Here is a 25,278-nt window from a genome sequence, read left to right as displayed (position 1 = left end):
TTCCCTGCCACTTGGAGCCCTCATGTCAATGATTTTTCTCGAGGTGAGGAGTACATTTTCACAGTTTTGCGATAAAAAACCAAGGTAGAACTAAAATGTCCTATAATAAAAAGCCATGTTAATAGCAGAAAAAGCTTTCCAAACTCACTTGTGGGACAGTCGTACTAAGCAGCACAGATTAAACAGCTACTGTGTATTACATTTAGAAACGTCAACTTCTTTCTCTAACTGCACAAAAGATGTAGCACTGTACTTCCAAACTCTGCAACAACCTCCTGAACACCTTTCAAGGACAACAAATTTGAAGACCTGCTGCACAGGCCCAATCAAGACACATACTCATGGTTACTAAACACCTTGAATCTCTGATTGTACTTCCAAAGGTGAGACATACCACATATACATCGGTTTGCTACAGTCAAAAACAAAGTTCCCATGCGTCGTGTCCAGGTTTCCTCACTCCCAACCCTTAGAGAATGCTTTCTTGATAAACTTGTTAGTTATTTGCGCATGAGTTTGCCCAACCATGTTGGCAATGCAACATAACCAAATGTACAACTTCAGTCTAGCCTTGAAGTCTTCAAATTAGGAGTATATGACACTTAAGGAAGCACACCTCCATTTACTACAAGTGTGCTACGCGGCAATGTAGAAACACTGTGTTAACAGTGGATGCTTCTGCATCCACTCGCAGCAGCTGTTTTAAGCATAGTGTGATATCTGTATTCCGTAAAAGAAGGAAGCATAGCATGCAGTTTTATTTGAGCACTTTTGTCAGCAGAAGTGGGTTACTTACAAAACAGAGATCAAATTTCTGTTTGGAAATCCCTGTCATTAAAGCCTACATAAAAGGATTAAGACAAGTTGCGCCAGAGGGCACCCTATGTGGCCCTTGGGATCTCATAATTGTCCAAGCAAGATATAAGTTTATTTCTATTGATCCGGTCCACACATGCTCACTTCAGTTGTTAACTTGAAAAACTGCATTTCTGATAGCAATCACTTCCTTGTACTGGTGACTTATTCCAAGCATTAGCTGTGGAAATACCTTTCATTAGGGCCCATGAAGAGAGTTGTCTTGTGCACGCTAGATCTCTTGGCCGTATCTCCACATTTGGGCTTTCATGCCACTTGTGTTCCGGTGATTTTCAAATTTTCCTATCTGCACTTTTACATTGTCTAAATTTCCCATTTGTCGCTTGGCAACCCGTAACTGAACAGCTTGTTCACCTTGTGTTAAACTTTGCCAAAATATATGCAATCTGGGTGTGTTACGCCAAGTAGCTCCCTCCAGCCATACCCTGGCGTAGTCTTGACCTCCATGAACGTAATAGTTATGTGTGCTTGAGCAACAGCTTTTATATTCTTTCAAGGCAAGTATAAGTTGTGTGCTTTATGTCCATTTCAATAACTGTCAAGGATTGTACTAAAAGATTATTTGAGGGGCACCTATGTATGTCCAATGTGAGCTTGATTTAATGTAGAGGCTTACGGGATCCTTCAAGGTATAAGATAAATAACAAATATTGCTGGTAGCACCCAGAAGAAAGTAAGACCTGCACAGGAGTCAGTGTAACAATGGGTGGTGAGCAAACAGTGTGAATTGTGAATAATGAAGAAAGCCCAAAGTTAACATGCCGGACCGCTTGTTAAATACTGAAATTACAATCTGAGAGTATAGATTACTCTGTTTCAACCCTTCAGTCAATAATAAGCCAGTGTCATCAGGATAGGTAGCGTTTGAAACACTAAGTTGCCACCATTCATATGGGGGTGCTATCATATGTGGTTTCTTAGGAGGCAATAAAACACTAAAGGTGATGGAGTTACAAACGGTCTCCAAGCTTCTTTTTTTTTTTTTTTTAACTATGTAACAAGTCCGTCTAATCTCAAGTCGCAAGGGATCACTGGGCTGTAGGGGATAAAGCTCTGACCATAAGGCTAAAATCATTCACATTTATGTTATTGTGATAAGTTATCAAGTACTGAACATCCAGTAATTTCACTAATGTAATAATTTCCTGACGGCAGAGCTCATAATTGACTTTTGTTGGTAGGTATGTCACAGTATTTGCGCTCAACCCATGGAACAAGGACCTTGCATTCATCACATGATCCATTTTCAGATTCTCCAGGCATTACACTTCACCCACAAAGCTGTTTGACTGTCGATGAAGCTTTGTGCTTTTAACAAACTTGTAATTTTAGCATTCAAAGCTATAATAGACTTCAACCAAATGTGCTTTCATAAACATTTGCTACATGCATTCCTATTCACATACTTTGTTTAGCCTATCCAAACGCCCAGTGTATTAGTCTTTCGGCACACTGTTCATTTGAGCCACCTTCAGAGAGGCCTTTTCTCTCTCTTCATTAAAATACCCATAAAATGACTCCTAGTGTTTGACTTTTTTCACCGACTCCCCCTTCCAAATTTTGTCAGCAGCTCTTTCATGCTCCTTGCTGAATGCATGGCAATCTCTTTGTACTTTTGAGCACTATGTGGCAATACTTCAACCTTCAGGTAGAGAAGGTTGAAGTGTTTATCCTCTGTGAGAGGGGAAATAGTACTTCATACCAAAGGGGGGCATATTTATTGCCTTTGTCCTTCAGAAAGATGAGGCATTTTGCCGATGCGAACTGTTTGATGCTTGTTAGTGATTAGTGTATAACCCACTCACTTAACAAAATAAAAAAAAATAAAAACAATGAAAATGCACCTAAATCTTTTTTTTTTTTTTTTCTAGCTTCATGAATGTAACTATGACGCAGGGAAAGCTTTGCAACGCCTTGTGAAGAAACCTGTGCCCAAGCTAATAGAGAAATGCTGGACAGAAGATGAAGTGGTAAGAAGATAACGTTTTAGGCACAGTATAGTGAGGTTGGGAAAATTTTAGGGAATTTTGCAAAAATGATGATATAATTGAAAAGACATAGTACCATGTACTGAAATCCAGGAATGCTGCCACTGTCTTACCGATTAATTTCTATTTACTTCTGTGCATATCGCCATTGTGACTTTGTCAGTTCATTACTTGGCTGCAGCAAGTGTAGTAGGCACCATAACAGTGTGCCGCCTGGCTTTGAAGCACTGGCATGAAGCAAGCCTTGCTTCACCATTACCTCCTGTTCATCAATGAAGCCATGTCAGTCTTTAGCTATCCATGCTCTACCATCCAGCTTCAGAACCGAGTCAACATCTTCCCAGTGCCTCTAGTTTCTGTACCACCAAGCGCACAAGGTCTTGTGTGTCCCCTCAGTACCTTTCTAGTTTCCAGAAATGGGTACATGTCTTTTACTGCCTTTTAGTACTACACTTCTTCACCATCATGAGGCATGAAGGGATCGTCATAACCTGGATCTTCTGTAGATTGGTAGTTTTCAAATACATCCTTTTGTCAGAGGAAGGGATCACCTGCTTAGTTTAATATTTGCTGTCATTGGACTATCCTCAGTACTTAGGAAAAGTGAATAGCTAACTACCTCTATGTGGTTCCTCTTTTGGCAGACACAAACCACTTTATCCCTTAGTGAGATGTATTGTATGTAAATAGGTATCTGATCAACTGCTAGCTGCAGATTCCTCACCTTAAAATTTCCTAGCCTCAACTTGGAATCCGGAATTTTTTGCTGAGCAGTAGTCTGCGCGCGCCGTCAGGTGGCATCATTCAGATCCATGTGGCGTAGTCGTTTGGGCTGTCTGTGATGTCACGGTCGCCTATAAAGGCATCACCCTGCTGCGTGTACGTCAGTTCTTTTCCCTATGCGCCGGTTAAGCGCAGATCTTGATTCGAGCTACATTCTGCCTTTTTTTGTCAGGCCTTTTTCTGACCTTTTTGTCAACGCTTTTTTGAGTCTGTGTAAGGATGCCATCGAGGAAGGCGGGTTCAGGCTGTGTGGTGCATGTCATCACCACATTTCAATGACGGACCCCCATCAGGTATCTCTCGTGCCTTGACCGAGACCATGACTCGAAGTTGTGTTCCGACTGCTGGGCCATGGCCCTGAAAGCTTTGAGTGAGCGGCCTCTGAAGCGCATGGCAACCTGGCTGTCGACTTCGGTTGTAGCAACTCCTAGGAGATAACAGTCCTGATTGAGGAGGAGGTTGCAGGACTGCTCCAGTCCTAAGTCCCCTTAGTTGCACTCGCGGTCCATCGGGCACAAAAACTAGTAGTCCAAGCGGACTTTGAATTTGTCATGCCAGTCGGCCAACGAGGCAGCCCAGGAACTTCAATGTTTCAGGCTCAGTTCTGCAGAACCGATGCCAGGGCTGACTTCGTCGTCCCCCCCAAGAAGTGAGAGCTACCCCTGCTCAACACCATGCGCCTCGTATTTGAGCGGGCTTCCCCCGCCGGTGTGCCATCGGGCCCCGCCGGGTCGGTAGGGGCCTCATCGGATTCCATGTCGGCGGCTTCCAGAACGATGCAGAGTGCTTAGTCGGCCTGCTCCGGCATCGTTCCCGATGGCGACACTCCCCGCTCAGCCTGCACCCATCGGCGGTCAAGCCCCATCCTCATCCCAGATGATTGGGAGCCTGAACAATGCTGATTCCGACTGACGGCACCGACTGGGGCCAGATCAGTGCCTGAAGCTTATTTTGATCAGCCAGGCACAGGAGAGGACTGGGAGGGTTCCCATGACCCTTCAGAATATGGTTTGGAGCATATGGACTGGTACAATGAACTAGGGGAAGCCAGTGAACTGGATACTTCTCCAGATACTGACTTGTTCTCACCTCCTATTGTGGCTACGGAGGAGGGAGCTTCATAAGCTATGGTGGTACGTAGGGCAGCTGAGGTCTTGGACCTAGACTTGACTACGGTGCCAGTCAGGACTAACCTCCTGACAGGTGCTTTAGCTTTAGGTGTCCACATCGGAACCAATGTTACCCTTTAACAAAGCCCTCCCTGATGTCCTGCTGGGGACATGGTCCAAACCCAGCACAGAGGCTCCTGTAAATAGGACAGTCTGCTGCCGCCATAGACCAGCTCCAAATTATCCTAGTTTCCTCACCCAAACCCATGCCGGAGAGCTTGGTGGTCCAGGCCTCCACTTCCCATGGTTCCTTCCCTTCCACTCCCCCGGATAGGGAATCCAAGAGGCTGGACCAACTTGGGAAGAAGTTGTTTTCTTCTTCCAGCCTGGCATTGAGGTCCGTAAACACCTCATGCCTATTGGGCTGTTTTCCCCATAATTTATGGGATACAGTGGCACAGGTGCTGCCTCAAGGTCCCGGAGGTTGTACTGGACACTCTCTCACAAACTGTTAAAGATGGGAGAGATGCAGCCAAGTTTACTGTTAGGTTTGGTTTGGACACGACCGACTGGCTGGGCAGAGCGATTTTATCTACGGTGGCCCTTTGAAGCCACAACTGGTTTAATCCTTCTGGCTTTTCAGGAGATGTCTAAGCGAACCTTATAGACATGCCCTTCGATGGCTCCTGCCTGTTTGGACAAAAGACAGACTTGGTGCTTGAGCGGTTCAAGGACTCTCGGGCTACGGCCGGATCCTTGGGCCTCTCTGTGCCTGCTCACCAGCAGTCTGCATTTTGCCCCTTTCGAGGCTTTGCAAGGGGTGTGGTACCACTCCAACCACCAATCAGCCACCGTCCTTCGTCAGCTCAACATCCAGTACGAGGTCGTGGTGCCTTCAGACCCAGGGGGCCTAGCTAGAAGTCGGCCACCACCTAGCCCCCCTCCTCCACAGCGCCCAAAGTCCTCCTAGTATGATTCTGCAAGATCACTCGCGTCCAGTTGAAGGGAGGATTCAATTTCATCTCCCTCACTTGCGGTCCATAACGTCAGACAAGTGGGTCTTGCAGATCATACAAAAGGGCAATTTGCTCCCCTTCCAGTCTTTCCCTCTCTCTATGCCTCCATTAAAAGAACGGCTGATCATTTAGTCTTGCTCCACGAGGAAGTTTCGGCTCTCTTGGCCAAGGGAGCCATAGAAAGGGTCCCAAAAGTCAGAAGTAGGCAGTGGTTGTTATTCCCGCTACTTTTACTCCCACAAAGAACATGGTTCTTCGCCCTATTCTGTATTTACGGGACGACAATCACTTCCTCAAAAAGGAGAAATTCAAATGCTCATTCTTGCTCAGGTCTTGTCTACCCTAGACCATGGAGACATGATGGTAGTGCTGGACTTGCAGGATGTGTATGTTCACATCCCCATTCTGCCTGGCCACAGATGTTGCTTGTGGTTCAAGGTGCACCACAAGCACTTACAGATTACCGTGCTCCCCTTCGGTCTCACCAGTGCCTCTCGGCTGTTCACAAAAGTGATGGCAGTAGTAGCATCTCATCTGCGCAGGTTAGGGATTTCAGTCTTCCCTTACCTCGACGACTGGCTGTTGAAGGCTCCTACACCCCAAGCTCTCGTCAGCCATCTTCAGACTACAGTGAACGTCCAGCATTCGCTGGGGTACACTATAAACATGCAAAGTCACACCTGACTCCGTTTCATCTGAGCTGTCCTGGGCACAGTGTCGTTTTGGGCTTATCCTCCCGAGCAGCAAGTCCATGATATTCAGGTTATGATACTGATGTTTCAGCCTCTATCCTAGATTTCGAGAGACAGACTGAGGCAGCTGTGCCTCATGGCTGCCTCCATTCTGTTAGTCAAACATTGCAGATGGCATATGAGGGCTCTGCAGTGGGAACTGAAGTTCCAGTGGGCACAGCATCAGGGAAATCTCGTAGACATGGTTGAGATATTGGAGGGACCTGGAAAAGACCTGCAGTGGTGGTTAATGAACTGCGATTAGGTCAGTCAGTCTCCTCTCCCTTCCCCAACAAGATCTCAGTATAGTGACAGATGTGTCACTTCTGGGATGCCGTGGCCATCTGGGAGAGGTGGAGATCCAAGACCTCTGGTCTCTGACAGAATCTGGACTCCATATCATCGTACTGGAGCTGCAGGCGATCCGGCTGGCTTTGAAAGCATTTTTTCCTGTTGTGAAGGAGAAGATGGTGCAGATATTCACAGACAACACTACCGCAGTGTGGTACTGCAACAAGTGGGGCGATGTGGGGTCGTGCACCCTTTATCAAGAGGCCCTGTGTCTTTGGACATGTCTGGACGAACTCAGCCGTCAATGCCTAGTGGATCACGAATGGTGTCTCCATCCGGAGGTGGTGCAAGAACTCTTTCAGCAGTGGAGAGGGCCTTGGTTAGATCAGTTTGCCTCTGTAGAGAATGCACAATGTCATCAGTATCGTGCGTTGGGAGTTTCCAAGGCAACAATCACTCAGTGGCGCTTTTCATCGCGAGAAGAATTCAGGCCTCCTGTACACCCTTCCACCCATACCACTTCTGCCCAGAGTACTCAAGAAGAATAAGAACGACTGGGCCCAAGAAATCCTAGTGGCTCTGGGCTGAACACGGAGAGTCTGGTATCCCAAGCTTCTGAAAATGAGCATCGATCCTCCGATCAGGCTGCCCTTTTGGGAGGATCTTCTGTTGCTGAATCTGGGTGAAGGTTCTCCACCCGAACCTGTCAACTCTGCGCCTTCATGCGTGGAGATTGAGCGGCGGCAGTTGATGGCTTTTAACCTTCTTTCTGAAGTCTGTAAAGTTTTTTTTTTTTTTTTTTTTGCATCCAGGCATTCACCCAACTAAAACGGTATACACCTGCCATTGGAAACGTTTTGTAAATTATTGTGCAGAGAGAGCTATTGATCCTCATTCTGCTTCTCTTTCTGATATCCTTCTCTTTATACTATACCTTGCCCAGAAAAGTTCTGCCTTCAGTACTCTCAAGGGCTATCTTTCTGCCTTATCGGCATTCCTTTGGCTGGCTGATCAACCTTCTCAGTTCAAATCTCCTATTGTACATAGATGCCTCAAAGGGCTTGTACATAGGTTTCCCCCTAAACCCTTTGTTGTGCCTCAATGGGACTTAAATCTTGTCCTCACATTTCTTATGTGTGCTCCCTTTGAGCCTTTACATAACTGTTCCCGCCGGCTGCTCACCATCAATCACTACTAAACCACCAAATTGGCAATAACATCTGCCAGGAGGGTAAGTGAGATGCAAGCTCTGTCATCGAAGTCTATCCAGACAAGGCGGTTCTCACAACACATGCCTCTTTTCTTCCCAAGGTGGTGACTTCATTTCATCTGGGTCAGAATATCAACCTGCCCACCTTATTTGCTCCACTGCATCCCTCTAAGGAAGAGGAGCGACTCCACAGACTGGACCCAAAACTAGCATTGTTGTTCCAGCTTGACTGCACAAAAGAGGTTTGGGTGGATGAACACTTCAGGTCCCATTCCACCAGGGGCAAGGCTGCTACCACTGCACTAGCTCGAGGTGTTCCAGTCCTGGATATCTGACAGGCTGCAACGTGGGCATCCTTGCACACATTTGCAAAAAACTACTGCCTGAGTAATCTGGTCCGGACACTTTGCCCATTCAGTCCTGCAGGACTTTAGTGTAAGGGAGACCTATCCACAGCCCACTGCCAGGAAGTTATGGCTTGGGTATCTATTCTAAGATAAGGAACCTGCAGCTAGAAGTCTCTATCAGATGAACAAGTTACTTACCTTCGATAACGCATTATCTGGTATAGACTCTAGCTACAGATTCCTTACACCACCCATGCCTCCCTGCTCTTCAGATTTGTCCAATAAGGTTAGGATGTATCCCTTTCAGGGGCTTAGTTTTACACAGATGAATTGTTTGATCTATCCATGACTCTGCGCTTCTGGCGTGCAGGTGGGGGGTAAAAGAACTGACGTATGCGCCGGGGTGGTGCCTTTATAGGTGGCCGTGACTTCACACATAGCTCCAACGATGCAGCTGACGCAATGCGGATCCGAACAATGCCACCCGACGGCACGCGCAGAGTACTGCACAGCACAAAATTCCAGATTTCAAGCTGACGCCAGTAAATTCTAAGGTAAGGGGTCTGGAACTAGCTATAATCTCTACCAGATAATGCGTTACTGTAGGTTAAGTAACTTGCTCATTAGTAGTATGTTTTGGTTGCAGATGCAGTTTGCATAAGTCAGCCATCTAGTGCTGGGCTCGGAGTGTTACAAGTTGTTTTTCTTCAAAGAAGGTTTTCGAGTCACAGGATCAAGTGACTCCTCTCGGTGATACTGCGCATGGGCATTGAGTCCTTTGTTAGATTTTCTTTCCGCTGTCCGGTTCAAATGTATTCTCTCTTTCTCTGGTACAGCTCGGTTCGGTATCTTCAGAACTTTCCTCTAAATTTCTAGAAACGTCTGCATAGTTTTGATCGTGTTTTTTCGACTCTTATAGTCGATCTGATTTCAGTAGTCGGGGTCGGTTGCACGCCCTTAAGGGCTACAGTGCCCTTTCGGGGCTTACGTCAACACTTTGTAGTCGAATAATGGTAGGCTGATGGAACGGACTCAGTTTAGGTTTGGTCCTCTGTGTCACGCTAAATTTCCCTACACCGATCAGCATCTGGTGTGTAATCTCTGCAAGAAGAAGTAGGACAGTGCGTAGCCGTTTCCATTGCCGATTCGGATCGAGACTCCGATTGCGACAGCCAATCCATACCACCAGCGCAGTACGTGAGTACACCAGCCCCGTCACACCAAACAAAGAGTATTAAAAAGACACCTGCTTCGGTCTTCGTCCTCCATTGCTTTCGGGCCATGGTCAGACCTGAAAATTACCTTCGTATGACCAACCCTCGTGTTCGGCACTGAAACAAAAGACCAAGATGCTTTCGGCATATACCAAACAGTTAGCCACATCTATTTCGGTATTAATACGAAAATCTGACTTTTCTCCCTTAGAGCTGAACAAATTACCAACACTTTCCGAGCTGACATTTTCGGTTCACGAGAAGCATTCCGTATCCAAACCTTAGGAATCAAAATCTGCCAGTAGTAAATACTCTCCAGTTACTAAGGAGTCATCAGAAATACAACCTATTTTAGAGGTTATTGACACTGAGCAGCGCAAATTAATATACACGAAGCAGGAAGGGTCATAGCCTCCCCAACAATTAAAAGAAAACTGACTTTTCAAGAGAATTTGGACGCTGGGCCTCCTCCTTTCAAAGAAGGAGAAACAAAAGGCTATGCAACATCCTCAGCCTTCACCATCACATTCTCCTTTCCTTCCTTCTACCCCACCACCTTCACCTACACATTCAACTGAGTTCTCTCTACAAGCCTCATCTACATCACCACATAGGGATGATTTAACTGATCTTCAGGAAGAGGTAGACCCATGGGATATATAGGACACAGATCCCATTCTCTCTTATGCCCAGGTTTATACCTAGCAAGGCCATCTCCCCCTAAAGATACCACTGCTTACAATCAGGTTATAGCTAGGGCAGCTGCGTATCATAACGTACAGTTATATATAGATCCTATTGAGGATGATTTTTTTGTTTAATACTTTAACATCCACTCACAAAGAGTACCAGTTTCTCCATATGCTTCCAGGCATGCTTAGACACGCTGAAGGCATTTTTAAAGAGCCTGTAAAAGCAAGGATCATTACACCCAGGGTGGATTAAAAAAAAATACAAGCCTGCACCCTTCGATCCAGTTTTTATTAGGGCACAATTACCACCTGACTCTATAGTCATAAATGCAGCAAGAAAACAAGCCAATAGCCAGTCTACAGGAGATGCTCCTCCTCCAAAGTTGAAAATGTGTTGCAGCAGGCAACAAAGTGGCTACTCAAGCTCCAAACACTGGAGGATTGCAAATTCACAAGCAGTCCTAGCAATATATGATAAGGCTGATTGGGACCAGATGGAGACCTTATTACAATATCTTCCACGGAACATCAAAAAAGGGTGCAACAAATAGTCGCAGAAGGGCAGGCTATATCTAATAACGCAATCAGATGAGCTGCTTGTTTAGCTGATACAACTGCAAGGGGAGTCAACACCAGCATAATTATCCGGAGACATGCATGGCTAAGAGCTTCAGGACTTAAGCCGGAAATACAGCAAGCCATATTAAACATGCTTTTCGATGGACAACATTTATTTGGGCCTAACGTTGATAACACAATAGATAAACTTAAAAAGGTGTCAGAAACACCCACTAGATGCACTTTTCATAGGATCCATTTTAGAGGTGGTTTCAAACCATCACCTCACAACAAAAACGAGGGCCACAATTTTATAACAAGAGGTTCATTCAGAGACTCTTCTAAAGGATCTAGTTATAGAGGAAAAGGTAAATCACCTGCACCCAGAGGTTCATCTGCCTCAACAAAGCAGTGACTTTTTACAAATCCCCACAGAGCATACGTCTCCTGTCGGAGGAAGACTTTTACCCACAGTGGAACATCATCACTACGAATCAATGGATTCTGTCAATTATCCAACATGGATGTTGTCTAGAACTCATTTCCATTCCACCAAACATACCTCCTCGTCACACAGACTCCATCAGGAACATCTGACTCTATTAAAACAGGAGCACTACTACTCAAAGGAGCCATAGAGCTATCTTACATCACAGACCCCTCAATCTATACATACATTCAGAACACTTTCATATGGTCACTCTACAAGACGTCATTCCCCTACTAGAAAACCAGGGTTACAAGACCGCATTTGACCTCAAGGATGCTTATTTCCACATTCCCATACATCCAGCACATCAACAGTATCTAAGATTCGTTGCAGCAGGAAAACACTACCAATTAAAGGTTTTACAGTTCAGGGTAACAACAGCAACAAGGGTATTTACCAAATGCTTAGCTGTGGTTGCAGCATTCCTCTGAAGACAACACATACATGTCTTCCCATATCTCGACCACTGGCTCATAAAAGCCAGTACACTTCAAATCTGTCAACGCACTCAGTATGCCAAAAACACCCTACACAATCTAGGATTCACTGTCAATTACCAGAAATCACCTGCAACCATCACAGATACAGTCTTATCTAGGGGCAATTCTGAACACTCAATCAGCATTGGCATACCGAAACCCAGTCAGGATTCGAGCATTTCACAATCTCATATCACAACTACAATACAACCACACTCATACAGTAAAGTTGTTGATAAAGCTATTAGGGGTGATGGCTTGATGTATAGCAATAGTGCCTAATGCGAGACTCCACATGTGACCATTACAGCAGTGTCTCTCTCAATAATGGTCTCAGGCACACAGTCAAATTCAGGATCTAGTGTTGTTGGACAGCCAAACTTACCACTCTCTGTAATGGTGGAATTCCACCAACCTATCAAAAGGGCGGCCCTTTCAGGACCCTGTGCCTCAGACCATATTCACAACAGATGCATCAATGATAGGTTAGTGAGCTCATCTCAACAACCTCACTATACAGGGTTAATGGGACTCAATTCAACAGACTTACCATATAAAACACTTGGAATTACTAGCGGTATCCTAGCGCTCAAAGCCATTCAGACTCAAATCACACTCAAGATAGTAATAATGAAGACCGACAAAATGACCACAATGTATTATCTGCAAAAACAGGGGGGGGGGGGGGGGGGGCACTCATCTCAATTGTCCCTTTCAGCACAGATAATGTAGAAATGGGCAGTTCACAATCTGATTCAGTTAATGGCAGAATATATTCCAGGGATACACAATCAGTTAGCGGACCTCTTAAGCAGGATGCAGCAACAAGTACACAAATGGGAGATTCACCCACAAGCGATTCAACAATATTTCCAAATGTGGGGAACCCCAGACATAGTCCTTTTCGCCACAAGAGAAAATGCCAAAACATCGCATCCAGGTACCCACACCCTCAATCCAAGGGCAATGCTCTATGGATCAACTGGTCAGGAATATTTGCTTACTCTTTTCCACCTCTCCCACTAATTCCATTTCTGATCAAAAAGATGAAACAAACCTCGCTCACCATCATACTCGTAGCTCCCACGTGGGCACGTCAACATTGGCTCACACCACTGTTGGATCTGTCTGTAGTACCACATCACAAACTACAAAACAGACCAGATCTATTGACTCAAAGGAGAGGTCAAATCAGACATCCAGAGTCCAAGCATACTCAACCTGGCAATTTGACTCCTGAAGTCTTGAGAGTTTGGCTACTTACAACTGGATGTATGGATATCCTGAAAGAAGCACGCAAACCCACAAGTAGACATGGAAGCGTTTTGTCTGCTATTGTCAGCCTAAAAACATTGACCCACTTAAAGCTTCAATACAGGATATTGTTTGCTATTTGCTGCACTTACAAAATGCAAACCTTGCATACTCCTGTATTAGGATATTACCAACAATAGCTGCTTACCTCCAAAACAGACAACATACTTCCCTGTTTAAGATTCCTGTTATAAAAGCTTTTATGGAGGGTCTTAAAAAAAGTTATTCTACTTTGAGCTCCACCAGCCCCTATGTGGAATCTTAACATTGTACATCGTACTCACCGTTTGAACCCAAGCATTTTTGCCCTCTTTAGTTTTTTTATCATGAAGGTTGCCTTCTTAGTAGCAATCTCTTCTTTTAAGAAGTTTGTGAAATTCAAGCATTCACTTTAGAAGCTTTCTTTCAAATTTACTAAAACAAAATGGTTCTTAAGACAAATCCAAAATTCGTACCAAAAGTGGTTTCACCTTTTCATATCAGTCAGTGGAATTGGCAGTCTTCTTTCCCCAGCTAGATTTAGTTGCTGAAAGAGCTCTTCACACCCTTGATGTTAAGAGCTCTCATGTGCTATATACACAGAACAAAAGATTTCAGAAAAAACAAGCAGCTCTTTGTGGCTTTTCAACCGCCTCACACATGTAATCTAATTTCAAAACATAGAACAACAAAAAAAGCAACACTGACCAACAGATGAATGCACATTCCTCTAATTTTTCATTCATATAGTAAACAATCCTGGTGCTCATACACTAAAGTACACTGTTGCCAAAGTGTACATACTGGAATCTCCACAGAAAAAACAGTAAATCCATAGAAACAAGAGATAGCGGAGCACACCATATATAACTTAGAGCACATACAACTCATGTAATCATAGATGATCAAATCTATATGGAAAAACTGATAAATCCCCTATATGTTGGGACAGTTTAACATGAATGATAAAGGTCACCACTCTCTGATTGCATGAGTTGTATGTGCTCTAAGTTATATATGGTGTGCTCCGCTATCTATTGATTCTATCTATTTCAAAACATGGATTAGCCAGATGGATAGTAAGGTGTATTCAGACTTGCTATCTTAAAGCTAAAAGACAGTTACCAGTAACTCCCAAAGCACATTCCACTAGGAAAAAAGGAGCTTCAACAGCATTCTTGGGGAATATACCAATGGCAGACATATGTAAAGCAGCCACATGGTCTACACCACACATTTACTAAACACTACTGTGTGGATGTGTTCTCGCCAACAAGCAAACGTTGGACAGGTAGTGCTAAGAATACTATTTCAAACTTCTCCAGCAGGCTAGCCACCGCTTATCTTGGGAGGAGACTGCTTTACAGTCTATTCAAAGCATGTGTATCTACAGCTACACATGCCATCAAACAGAAAATGTTACTTACCCAGTAGACATTGTTTGTGGCATGTAGTGCTGTAGATTCACGTGCGCTCTCCCTCCTCCCTGGAAGCCTGTAGCCATTGTAGCACTATATATTGTAAATTGTATATACATCGCATAGACATCCAATTTCTTTTCTGTATATGTATGTATACACTTATACACTCTTTACTTCACCCTTCTGCGGGGAAAACAATCTAACAAAGGACTTGATGCCCATGCGCAGTATCACCGAGAGGAGGAGTCACTAGATCCGGTGACGCAAAAACCTTCTTTGAGGAAAAACAACTTGTTACACTTTGAGCCCAACACTAGATGGCGGACTTATGCAAGGCATGTGAATCTACAGCACGAGATGCCTGAACAGATGTCTACTGGATAAGTAACATTTTCCATGCTTTGCATACTCCTGCCATCTAGTTTTGGGTTCTGACGTCTGCAAAAAAAGTCTTTCAAGTCACAAGATATAATGACTCCTCCTGTAGTCTGTGTTGTCCATAATATTTGTCTCCTTTGTTAGATTGTTTTTTCTCTCACTGGGTTTTAATGTTGATCTAGGATGTCAGTGACTGAAGCTTGATTCCTGTTGCCAGGCCGGTTCAGTGCCATGTTTTTCATCATCTTCCGAGGGTGTTCCTTCCATTTTTTCAAACTGCGCACCCAGACTTGGGCCTATATTGGATTTCTTTTTTTCAGATGCCATCTTTTACTCTGACAGCGAGGGACCTTTTAGTTTCTGTCTGAAATGCCATGCCAAATACTACGGGAAGGACTTGCACTCCTTTTGTAATTGTTTCTTCTCCCTGGATCATGACGGAGTGTTGTGCGAGGTGTGCCTGGCCTTCAGTTCCAAGAAAACACTTCTGCAACAAAGAGAAAGTCATTCACCGCTCTCCATCATGCAGTCACAGCAACTTGATGATGGACCTGATATTTTTTGGAAACCAGCTAGAAGAGCCAGATGAGGACACTGAGGCACAGGTTGTGCCCATGGACATCCCTGTGTTGCTGACAAGCAGTGGTGAAGGCTTGGACTCTGACCCTGATCCCTCCACGTCACAAGGGGAAGTGAGCACACTGTTGAAACCCTCCCAGCCCCCTGTAAAACCAGCTAAGGTGGCTTGTGGAACCCCACCATACTTTGGCCATGGTGGTCTCCATAAAAAAGGCAAACTAGCAGACGCAGGTTCCTCCACCTCCAAAATGCTCGTCAAGCATTGAAAAGTCTAAGACTTTAAAAGTTGCCTCTGTGCTGATACCCCAAAAATTACATTTGGCGCCTTCAGAGCACCATAAGGTGGTAGAACTGAAACTGCCTCCTGCGGACCCGAAGACATCTTTGGCGTTGAAACTCCATCAGGTGCTGAAACAGCCGTTGGTGCTCAAAATCCGGTCTGCACCAAAACTGCCCTCAATGCCGAAACTGCCAAAGACTGCATTGAAGCCCAAAAAAATGTCAGTTGAGCCAATTCTTGAAAAGCTTAAAGAGGAATTGGACAGAAGGCAAAATACTTTTATTCATCCAGAGACTGGCAAGGTAGTAGAAAAACTGCCTTTCACCCATAACGGTCACACTTCCAAAAAAGGAAGAAGGCATTTGAAGAGGAGATCCTGGGGCCAAACCCACCTAAGGTGCCAAAGATAGGGACACCAGCCCTATTCTTTTTCCACCAACTACACCTCTTCCATCGGTTTCTACACATATACCTCTTCCTCCTCCACTTCTGCGTCCTATGTTAACACCACCTTCAGTATTACCAGTCCATACAGTCACCTGAGCACCATCCTATGGAGCAGCCACACACATCACCCACACCATCCTCCATGGGTGACATTGATATAGGAGAGGATATAGCACCATAATATGCCATATTTTCTAGACTCATAGATCAATTTGATGTAGACCCTGTCGATGACACTGATCCAGACCTGTGCCCCTCTAAACCCTCACCACTATACCACTACCTACCTTAATGTCATTAGTAGGGCCGCACAATATCATGAAGTGGATCTCCACACTTTACCTGACGAGGATGACTTCCTAGTAGGGACACTAACTAGATCACATCAGATGGTACCATTTTAATCTATTTTGAAGGGAATGCTTAAATCCACAGAGAAGATTTTCAATGAGCCATGCAGATCCAGGGTAATAGCACCAAAGGTGGGCAAAAAATACAAGCCATGTCCATCGGACCATCCATACATCAAGGGCCTAGTTCCCTCAGATTCTTTGGTAGTTCACACTGCTAGAAAAAGGGCTAATTCCAAGGACACTGGTGATGCCCCGCCAACAGGCAAAGAGTATGATGCAGCAGAAAATCGTGTCCCCCGTAACTAATTCAGTGGGTCTACTTTCATGTTACATTAGAGCCCAATGGGATAAGATACAAGAGCTAGTGCAGCATCTTCCTGAGCAATATCGCCAAAGAGGGACTTAATTGATTGAGGAAGGCAGATTGATTTCCATTGCCACCATTCCGTGCACACTAAATTCCACCAATACTAGTGCTAGGGAAGTCAGTACAAGTATTATCATTCAGCACCATGCGTGGCTTAGGGTATCAGGCTTTAAGCTCAGTCTACCTTTTGATGGTCAACTTTTATTTGGACTACAGGTGAATGAGATGTTAGAGAAAATTAAAAACGAAACAGACACAGCCAAAGCCGTGGGTGCCCTACAAACTTTAAAGCCTAGAGGCTCCTCTTAAAGAGGACAGTATAGAGGTCCATCAAGACCTGCCACATCTAAAGAATCAGGCATTGCACAAATCAGCAAGGCTCATGCCAGTCCCAGTATTCCCAGGAGGACCTACTGCAAACCACAATACAAAAACAATAGAGGCAGAGGTCTTCGTTCTGCCTCCAAGACCATTACTTCTACTAAGCAGTGACAAACTAAGCCTTCCCCCGCAACATATAGCACTAGTAGGGGGAAGGCTACAACAGTACCCACCAACACTGGACACAAATTACCACCGATCAGGAAGTGCTTTTCATCATCAAGGACGGGTTCTGCTTAGAACTTACAACTACCCCGCCCACAATACCACCGCAAGCATAAAATGGCACCTGACCATCTCGCACCCCTCCAGGAGGAGGTACAACCTCTGCTTCAAAAAGGGGCTATAGAGTTAGTCCCAAAATAATATGAAGGACAATGGGTCTCCTCCCTGTACTTCCTTATTCCCAAAAAAGACAGGACATTAAGGCCTATTCTAGACTTCAGGCCACTCAACAGATAAATCTCCTCAAAACACTTTCACATACAGGACGTGATACCATTGCTACAGCAAGGAGATTTCATGAAAGCCATAGACCTTGAAGATGCCTGTTTCCACAGTCCAATACATCCTGCAAACTGTCGCTATATGCGTTTTCAAGTTAACGGACAGCACTACCATTTCAAGGTATTACTATTCGGGATACCTACAGTTCCACGAGTATTCACCAAATGTCTTGCAGTGGTAGCAGCTCATCATAGAAGGGGAGGGAGCAAACGTGTTCCAATATCATGATTACTAGCTCATCATAAGTCCCTCCAGTCAGCAATGTCTACAGGACACACAGAAGTTAATCAACCTTCTACACAATTAGGCTTCACACTAGATAAATACCAAAATCTCCCTTCCAACCTTTGCAAGTGCAGCCTTTCTTAGTTGCAACATTAATCTCAGTTACAGTCAAGCCTATCCCAGTCTGGACAGGGTACAAAAATTCCAGATAGTGTTGCCCCTGTTACTACCACATCACCATGTCACAATGAAGACAGTCATGCTCAGAATTATAGTGTCATGCATATCCATAGTACTAAACACCTGTCTACCCCAAAAGAGAGCACTAGTATGACCTACTTTATCCTCTGTTTACCCTCTTGGGATCCACTGGACCCCTAAATACTAGATTTAGGGGCGTTACAGGGGTCAGACGGCAGTCGCCAATGGCTACTGTCCCTGAGGGTGGCTACACCTTTCCTGTGCCCACTCCCTTTCAGTAGGGGGCACATTCCTATCTCTATTGGCTACTTTCCTCCAAAGTAAGATGTAGGATCCTGCAAGGAGGGGGACACTTCTGCTCATGGCACCTTAGGGGTGGCCCCAGCTGCAGTGATCATTCCTCCTTGTTTTTCCTAATTTTCCCGCCTTCTTCTCAGTCTTCAGTGAAGCCATAATGGAGCTGTGGAGTTCGTAATGACAAACTCACAGCCCATGTACTTAATATGGCCACACTGCACTTGTATTGTCTAAGAATGGACTTAGACACTGTAGGGGCATATGCATCTATGCCCTCACCTGTAATGTAGTGCACCCTGCCTTATGGCTGTGAGACCTGCTAGAGGGATGACTTACCTGTGCCACAGGCAGGCGTTGGCAGGCCTGTTACCCGGAGGAATGCCATGTCGACTTTACCTTTTTCTCCCCACAAGCACACACAAGCTGCTATTGCATTGTGCATGTGTTTGGTGACGGGTGCCTTAGGGTGGCATAATGCATGCTCTGCCTGGCCACAAAGCCCTTGGTACCTTTTACAAGGGACTTAGCTGTGTGACAGGGGTGTGCCAGTTGTGGAAACAATGTTGCAGTTTAGGGAAATGACTCTTGTGCTTGGGTCTGGTTAGCAGGATCCCAGCACACACTCAAGTCAAGTTAACATCAGGCAAAAAGTGTGTGTGTGTGTGGGGGAAGGAGAGAGTTAACTATGCCTAAAGGGGCTCTTTCCCACACGTGTATATCCATAGTACCTAACACCTGTCTATATATGCCCCCTTCAACGCACTCTCCAATCAGTGGTCTCAAGCGGAGGGGCATCTACAGGATCTAGTGTTGGTAGGTTCCTCGACCCATCACTCTCTGCAGTGAGGGAACAGCAACAATCAGTTGCTGGGGGTGGACAACAACTTAGCAGATATGCTCAGCAGAACGCATCAACGGGTACATGAGTGGGAAATCAACACACTTCTTCACCCATACTTTAAACGGTGGGCCACTCCAAAGATAGCCCTCTTTGCAACACACTCAAATCCAAAATGCCAAACCTTCACCTCCCCCCCCCCCCCCCCGCCCCCCCACCCAGGACAGTGCCCTATGGATCAACTGGTCAAGAATATTTGCGTATGTTTCTCACCTCTCCCACTCATTAAGCACGTGGTTCAGAGCTCAAACAAACATCCCTCACACTAATCCAATTAGCCCCAACATGGGCGTGCTAACATTGGTTCACGGCCCTACTACAACTATCCGTAGTACCTGTAAGAAAGAACCCTCTTTCTAGGCATTGGTACTCCTATTTTCTGCCTGTTGTCAGTGTGTTTGACTCTGTTCACTAGGATCCTGCTAACCAGGACCCCAGTGATTATGCTCTCTTCCTTCTAACTTGGTTACATGTACCATTTTCACCCCACATTTGACATACTAGTGCCCCATGTAAGTCCCTAGTATAATGTACCCAGGGCATTGGGGTACCAGGGGATCCCCTTGGGCTGTAGCATGTATTGTGCCACCCATTGGGAGACCTTGCAAACTGTTCTGTAGGACTGTCATTGCAGCCCGCATGAAAAAGGTGCATGCACCCTTTTTCATTACAGGCTGCAAGTACCTGTGTGTGAGGTCACCCCTGCACTAGTAGAGGTGACCCACAAACGGGGAGGCCATTTTATGCGCGTTCTGGGCATAGGTCATTACCTATGTCCAGCTGCATAATAGTAACTCTGAACCTTGGCATGTTTGGAATCAAACATGTTGAATTATACCCTAATACTGTTACCAGTATTGGAAGTATGATTCCTTGCACTCTGGGTGCTCCTTAGAGGACCCCCTGCATTGCTCCTACCAGCCTTTTGGGGTTCTCCAGGCAGTCCAAGCTGCTACCACCCCACAGGCAGGTTTCGGCCCTCCTGCTGCTTGAATAGCTCAAGCTCAGGAAGGCAGAACAAAGGATTTCCTTTGGGGTGAAAGAGAGGGGGGTTAATGCCCTTGGAAATAGGTGTTACATGGCTTGGGAGGAATAGCCCCCCAAACCACTGGTATGCTTTGAAGGGCACGTTTGATGCATAAACCAGTCTACACTAGATCAGGGACCCCCAGCCCCTGCTCTGGTGCGAAACATGACAATGGAAATGGGAGTGACCACTCTCCTGCCCATCACCACCCCAGGGTTGGTGCCTGAAGCTTCTCCAGTGAGTCCCTGGGTTCTGCCAACATCATTCCAAGGTTGGCAGGGACCTCTGGGAGCATCTGAGTGGCCAGGTCAGGCAGGTGACGTCAGAGCCCCCTCCTGATAGGTGGTCACCTGGCTAGGTGGCCAATCACCCTTTCAGTGCTATTTAGGGTCTCTCCCTTGGGTGGGTCCTCAGATTCGGCTTGCACAATTCCAGCAGGACTCCTCTGCAACCGGTACTTCGCCTTCTAGCCATTCCAGGAACCGACGATCTGTATCCACGAAGAAGACTCTGCTTGCAACATTGTTTACATGCCTCCTTCCAGCTTCTGCAACAATTCCCTGGATGTGCATCCTCGGAGGGCGGCAAGTCTTTAGTTTGTAGAGAAGGAATCCCCGTTAGAGTAAAAAAGTTACTCCCCTGCATCTGCAGGTACCAACTACAATGACGACCAGCTGCATGGATCTCCTCTCATTCTCAGCTGCGTGGGTCGTGCATCTCAGGGGGTGGTCCAGAGTAGTCCTATTGGTCCTCTCTGCCAACTGTCCAACGTTGGTGGAGGTAAGCCCTTGCCTTCCCATGCAGAACAGTACTCGCGTGCATTGCGTCTTTCAGCTGCCAAGGTTTTTTGCATCTCCTCCAAGGGATCTTCAGGCTCTGTGTAACCCAAGGCCCAAGCACTCATTCCTGCGATGTACAGCCCTCTGTGTGGTTCTACTGCGGCATGGGACACTTCTCCAATAGTGCTGTGTGGGCTCCTCTGTGACTCCTGGTTCCTCTTCCAGTTGATCTCCTGTGGGGGCTGCCTCTTCTTCTGTAGACTGTCTTGCTGAGGGTCCTTTTGTACTCCCCCTGTCCTCCTGGACCTTGCTGTTCCCTGGCAGCTCCACTTTTTCTTCAGCGCGACTTCTGCCTTTGCCAAGGCTCGTTGGTGGCTTTTCTACACCACAGACTGACTGCAATCTTCCATCCGGTGTGGGACGTGGACTGTATTCTCCTGGAACTCTTCACCTGCTCCAGGGCTGCATTCCTGACAGTCTGCATCTCACCGTCGACCAACTTGTGCATCCACAGCTGGGTGGGGTAGTATCTCCTATTCCTCCTGGACTCTTCTGTGACTGCTGGACTTAGTCGCCTTCTTCCACAGGTCTTCCCCTTCAGGAATCCACCGCTGAATTCTTGCATTCTTGTCTGGGTGTTGTATTTTCTTCATTTTCTTCCTTCTGGGTGGTTTGGGGAAAATCTAGTAATTTACTTCTTACCTCCTAGTCGCTAGGGGGCACTGTGGTACTTACCTTTTGGGTTCCCTAGTACCCCCAGCTGCCTTCTACACATTCCACTTACCTAGGTGGGGGTCCTGTGTTCGCATTTAATCTTTTTAGTATATAGTTTGGGCTCCCCCTGGGCTCACTATTGTCTAACTGCATTTGCATGGTTTTCTATCATTTTCAATGCATATTGCTGATTACTAGTGTGTTACTTAACTCCTATTGGAGGGTTGCCTCTCTAGTACTTTTTGGTATTATCACTAAAATAAAGTACCTTTATTTTTGTAACACTTAGTGTTTTCTTTCATGTGCGTAAGTGCTGTGTGACTACAGTGGTATTGCATGAGCTTTGCATGTCTCCTAGATAAGTCTTGGCTGCTCATCCACAGCTGCCCCTAGAGAGCCTGGCTTCTAGACACTGCCTACACTACACTAATAGGGGATACCTGGACGTGGTATAAGTTGTAAGTACCTTAGGTACCCACCACACATGGGGCCAGCTTCCTACAGTACCACAGACGTTACCTCTTTGGCCACAGCTTCTCAATCAGGAATACAGGGGAGTAATACGTCCAAATCCCTTGCATCTCATTCTGGCAAATTGACTCCTGAGGTCTTAGAATCTGGACACCTTAACCTCCCAAAGAAATGTATGGACATTCTATAACAGGCACATAGACGAACTACCCAAACATGTTATGCAGCCAAGTGAAAAATTGTGTACATTATTGTATAGACAGACAAATCCAACCACTATTGCCAACGGTACAAGTCCTTATTGGTTTTCTCTTTCTTTTACAACATGCAGACCTTGCATAGACATCAATTAGATTACATTTAACAGCTCTAGCTGCTTACATGCAAAACAGACAACATATGTCACTTTTTAAAGCATTTATGGAAGGTCTAAAAAGACTCATTCCACCTTCCACACCACCACCACCACCAGTTTAGAATCGTAACATCTTTCTCACTAGAATCCTGTGACCTTCATTTGAGCCTCTTCATTCTTGTGATCTAGCAAATATTTGTAAAGCAGCTACATGGAATAACTCACATACATTCACAAAACACTATTGTGTTGATGTTTTAGTTAATCAACAGGCTAGAGTGTTTCAAGCTTTATGGCAAACACTTTTGCAAGCTTCTACGTAAAACACTAGCTAACCACCGCTTTTTGGGAACACTGCTTTACAGTCAATGCTAAGCGTATGTATCTACAGCCAACACATACCAAGGATGGAATATGTTACCCTGCAAGTATCTATTTGTAGCGCTGTAGATTCATATGTACTTACCCTCCACCCCAAAAGCGGGAGATTATCCTAATCTTTGCTTGCATGCTCATCTTTTCTCTCACTAAAGTGCTCCTATCCAAAGCTCACCCAATAAGCACAAAAAAAAATAACCTAACAAACGAGCTGATGATCATGCGCAACACAGACTATAGGAGGAGTCATTATATCTCGTTACTCGAAAGCCTTCTTCGAAGGCAGACGTCCAAGCCCAACTCTAGTTGGCAGGAGTATGCTGAGCATATGAATCTACGGCACTACACACTACGAGTAGATGCTTACAAGGTAAGTAACATATTCCTATAGAGATAGTGAGCATTCAGCAAGCATTGCCAGAACCATTAGGTCTAGGTTTGGCAAGTGTGCAATTTTTTTAGACCTATTGTATGCAAAAAAAAGTAGTGCAGCATCCAGCCACACCAATCATGGCACTGACGGGCACTAGTTTTGATTGATACTGCCTAACCTCTAGAAGGTTCCCAGGTGCCAGACTGGATTCATGAAATTTTACAGTAAAACTCCTGTACACCAATAAGGTGGTTCTATATGGCTCTGCAGTCACTCTGAATTGCTCTGGAATTTGCTGACTGAGTAACCACCTCTACATGCTGAGTCAGTTCCTTTTTTTGCATGCCCTTTGATGTGGATTGTGAGATTCAATCCCAACTTAGTCAATCTTCTGAAGACTTCAAATTCATCTCAACTGTATAATAGAGAATATAACACCCCTGGAAACGTCACGATTCAAGCTGTACTGGGACTGCAGGAAGCAGATGTCTTTCAAAGACCCCATCCTTCCCCCATAAATGCTTTGCGTTGTTACTCTGGCCGTAACTCTAAGTTGTGCCATAAGTATTCCCAAAAGCAATCTGAGAGCAGGAGGTGAAAATGTTGCAGAACATTAATAGGTTGTGGATGAAACCTAAGTCCCTCTCCAAGTCTTTAGGCCTCTAGCAAGCCTCTACATTGAACTGGTCACATGTGAAGTCCTGTTCCAGCTCAGAAGTCTTACAGTAATGCAAAGATGCAGCATAAATGTAAGAAACCTAGAAAGACTCAACCTAGTTCAACTACTCAGTCAGGCAAGAAGATTTTTAAAGTGTCACCCAAGCAGCTTTGACTGGGGCTTGGTAATATCTAGCCTAAGCACACCCAGCATTGCCTGGGCTGCTGTCGTGGACCGTGCAGTAAAAAGTGATCTTTAAGAAGGCTGTGCTGCACCAACAAAGTCACAAGGAACTCCACTTGAATATCAGCCGTTAGTTCCCCCTTGGTGCCAGCTGACCCCGTGGGACCTGTTCCTGGACTCTTTACAATGCTTGTTTACATTTCCATACTGGCCCCTGAGTCCATGCAATTGTCTTCCATGCCAGTGTCGACTCCACCAGCCCCGAACCACAATCCCATGCCAGTCTCCTACTCCGAGCTGTTGTTGGCCTATGTTGCGGTACGAGATTTCAAAATTGCACCTATTCATTATGCAACCAGACTTTAATCCTCAACCTCTACTTTGACACCAATAGAGTCGGAGGCTTGAGCCCTTGTTTGGATCAGATGCTGACATAATTCAGGGTATGCATCATTTTGCATACCCATAATAGATGGAGCGAGAGGTGTAAACTTTCCCTAGTCCTCCCAAAATAGTTCACCTTTACACACAGAAAAGGGGAAAGTACACATTATTTGATATAGACTAACTGGGAAGAAACCCTCAGTGGGAAGCTCATAGGGTTTTAAAAAATGCCCTCACCCACTAGATAATGGCATGCTTCATCATAGGGCCACTGACTCACTCTGGTGCAGACCACAGTTGGAGCGCTGATTTCTTTCTTTCATTTAAGGAGGGATTCACACTGCAGAAACATGTTAAATCTGCCTAAGAGGGTACCCTCACAATTTTATTATGGGCATCTCCTGGCAGGATCAAAATAATCACAACTGGTTTGTACCCGGGAAACCAATTCCCTGATATCCTCTCTGCTGGTATCGCTACCAATTAAGGTTTCTTCCCTGTTAGTCCATAGCAAATAATTAGCACTTTCCTCCTTTTCTGTGTGT

At 45.4% G+C, this 25,278-nt stretch overlaps 1 protein-coding gene across 18 annotated transcripts in view; it reads left to right on the top strand.

Moving 5' to 3' along the window:
• RERE (arginine-glutamic acid dipeptide repeats) overlaps window positions 1-25,278 on the top strand; it is a 798,532-nt gene that overhangs the window by 485,646 nt on the left and 287,608 nt on the right. For all 18 annotated transcript variants that reach the window (XM_069241143.1, XM_069241141.1, XM_069241137.1 and 15 more), the window contains one exon: window positions 2,748-2,846. In XM_069241143.1, the coding sequence (XP_069097244.1) occupies window positions 2,748-2,846 (99 nt within the window). The remainder of the gene's footprint in view (window positions 1-2,747; window positions 2,847-25,278) is intronic.

The sequence above is a fragment of the Pleurodeles waltl genome, chromosome 6 (genome assembly GCF_031143425.1).
Source record: "Pleurodeles waltl isolate 20211129_DDA chromosome 6, aPleWal1.hap1.20221129, whole genome shotgun sequence".
NCBI lineage: Eukaryota > Metazoa > Chordata > Amphibia > Caudata > Salamandridae > Pleurodeles > Pleurodeles waltl.
This window is presented reverse-complemented; position numbering and strand designations above follow the sequence as displayed.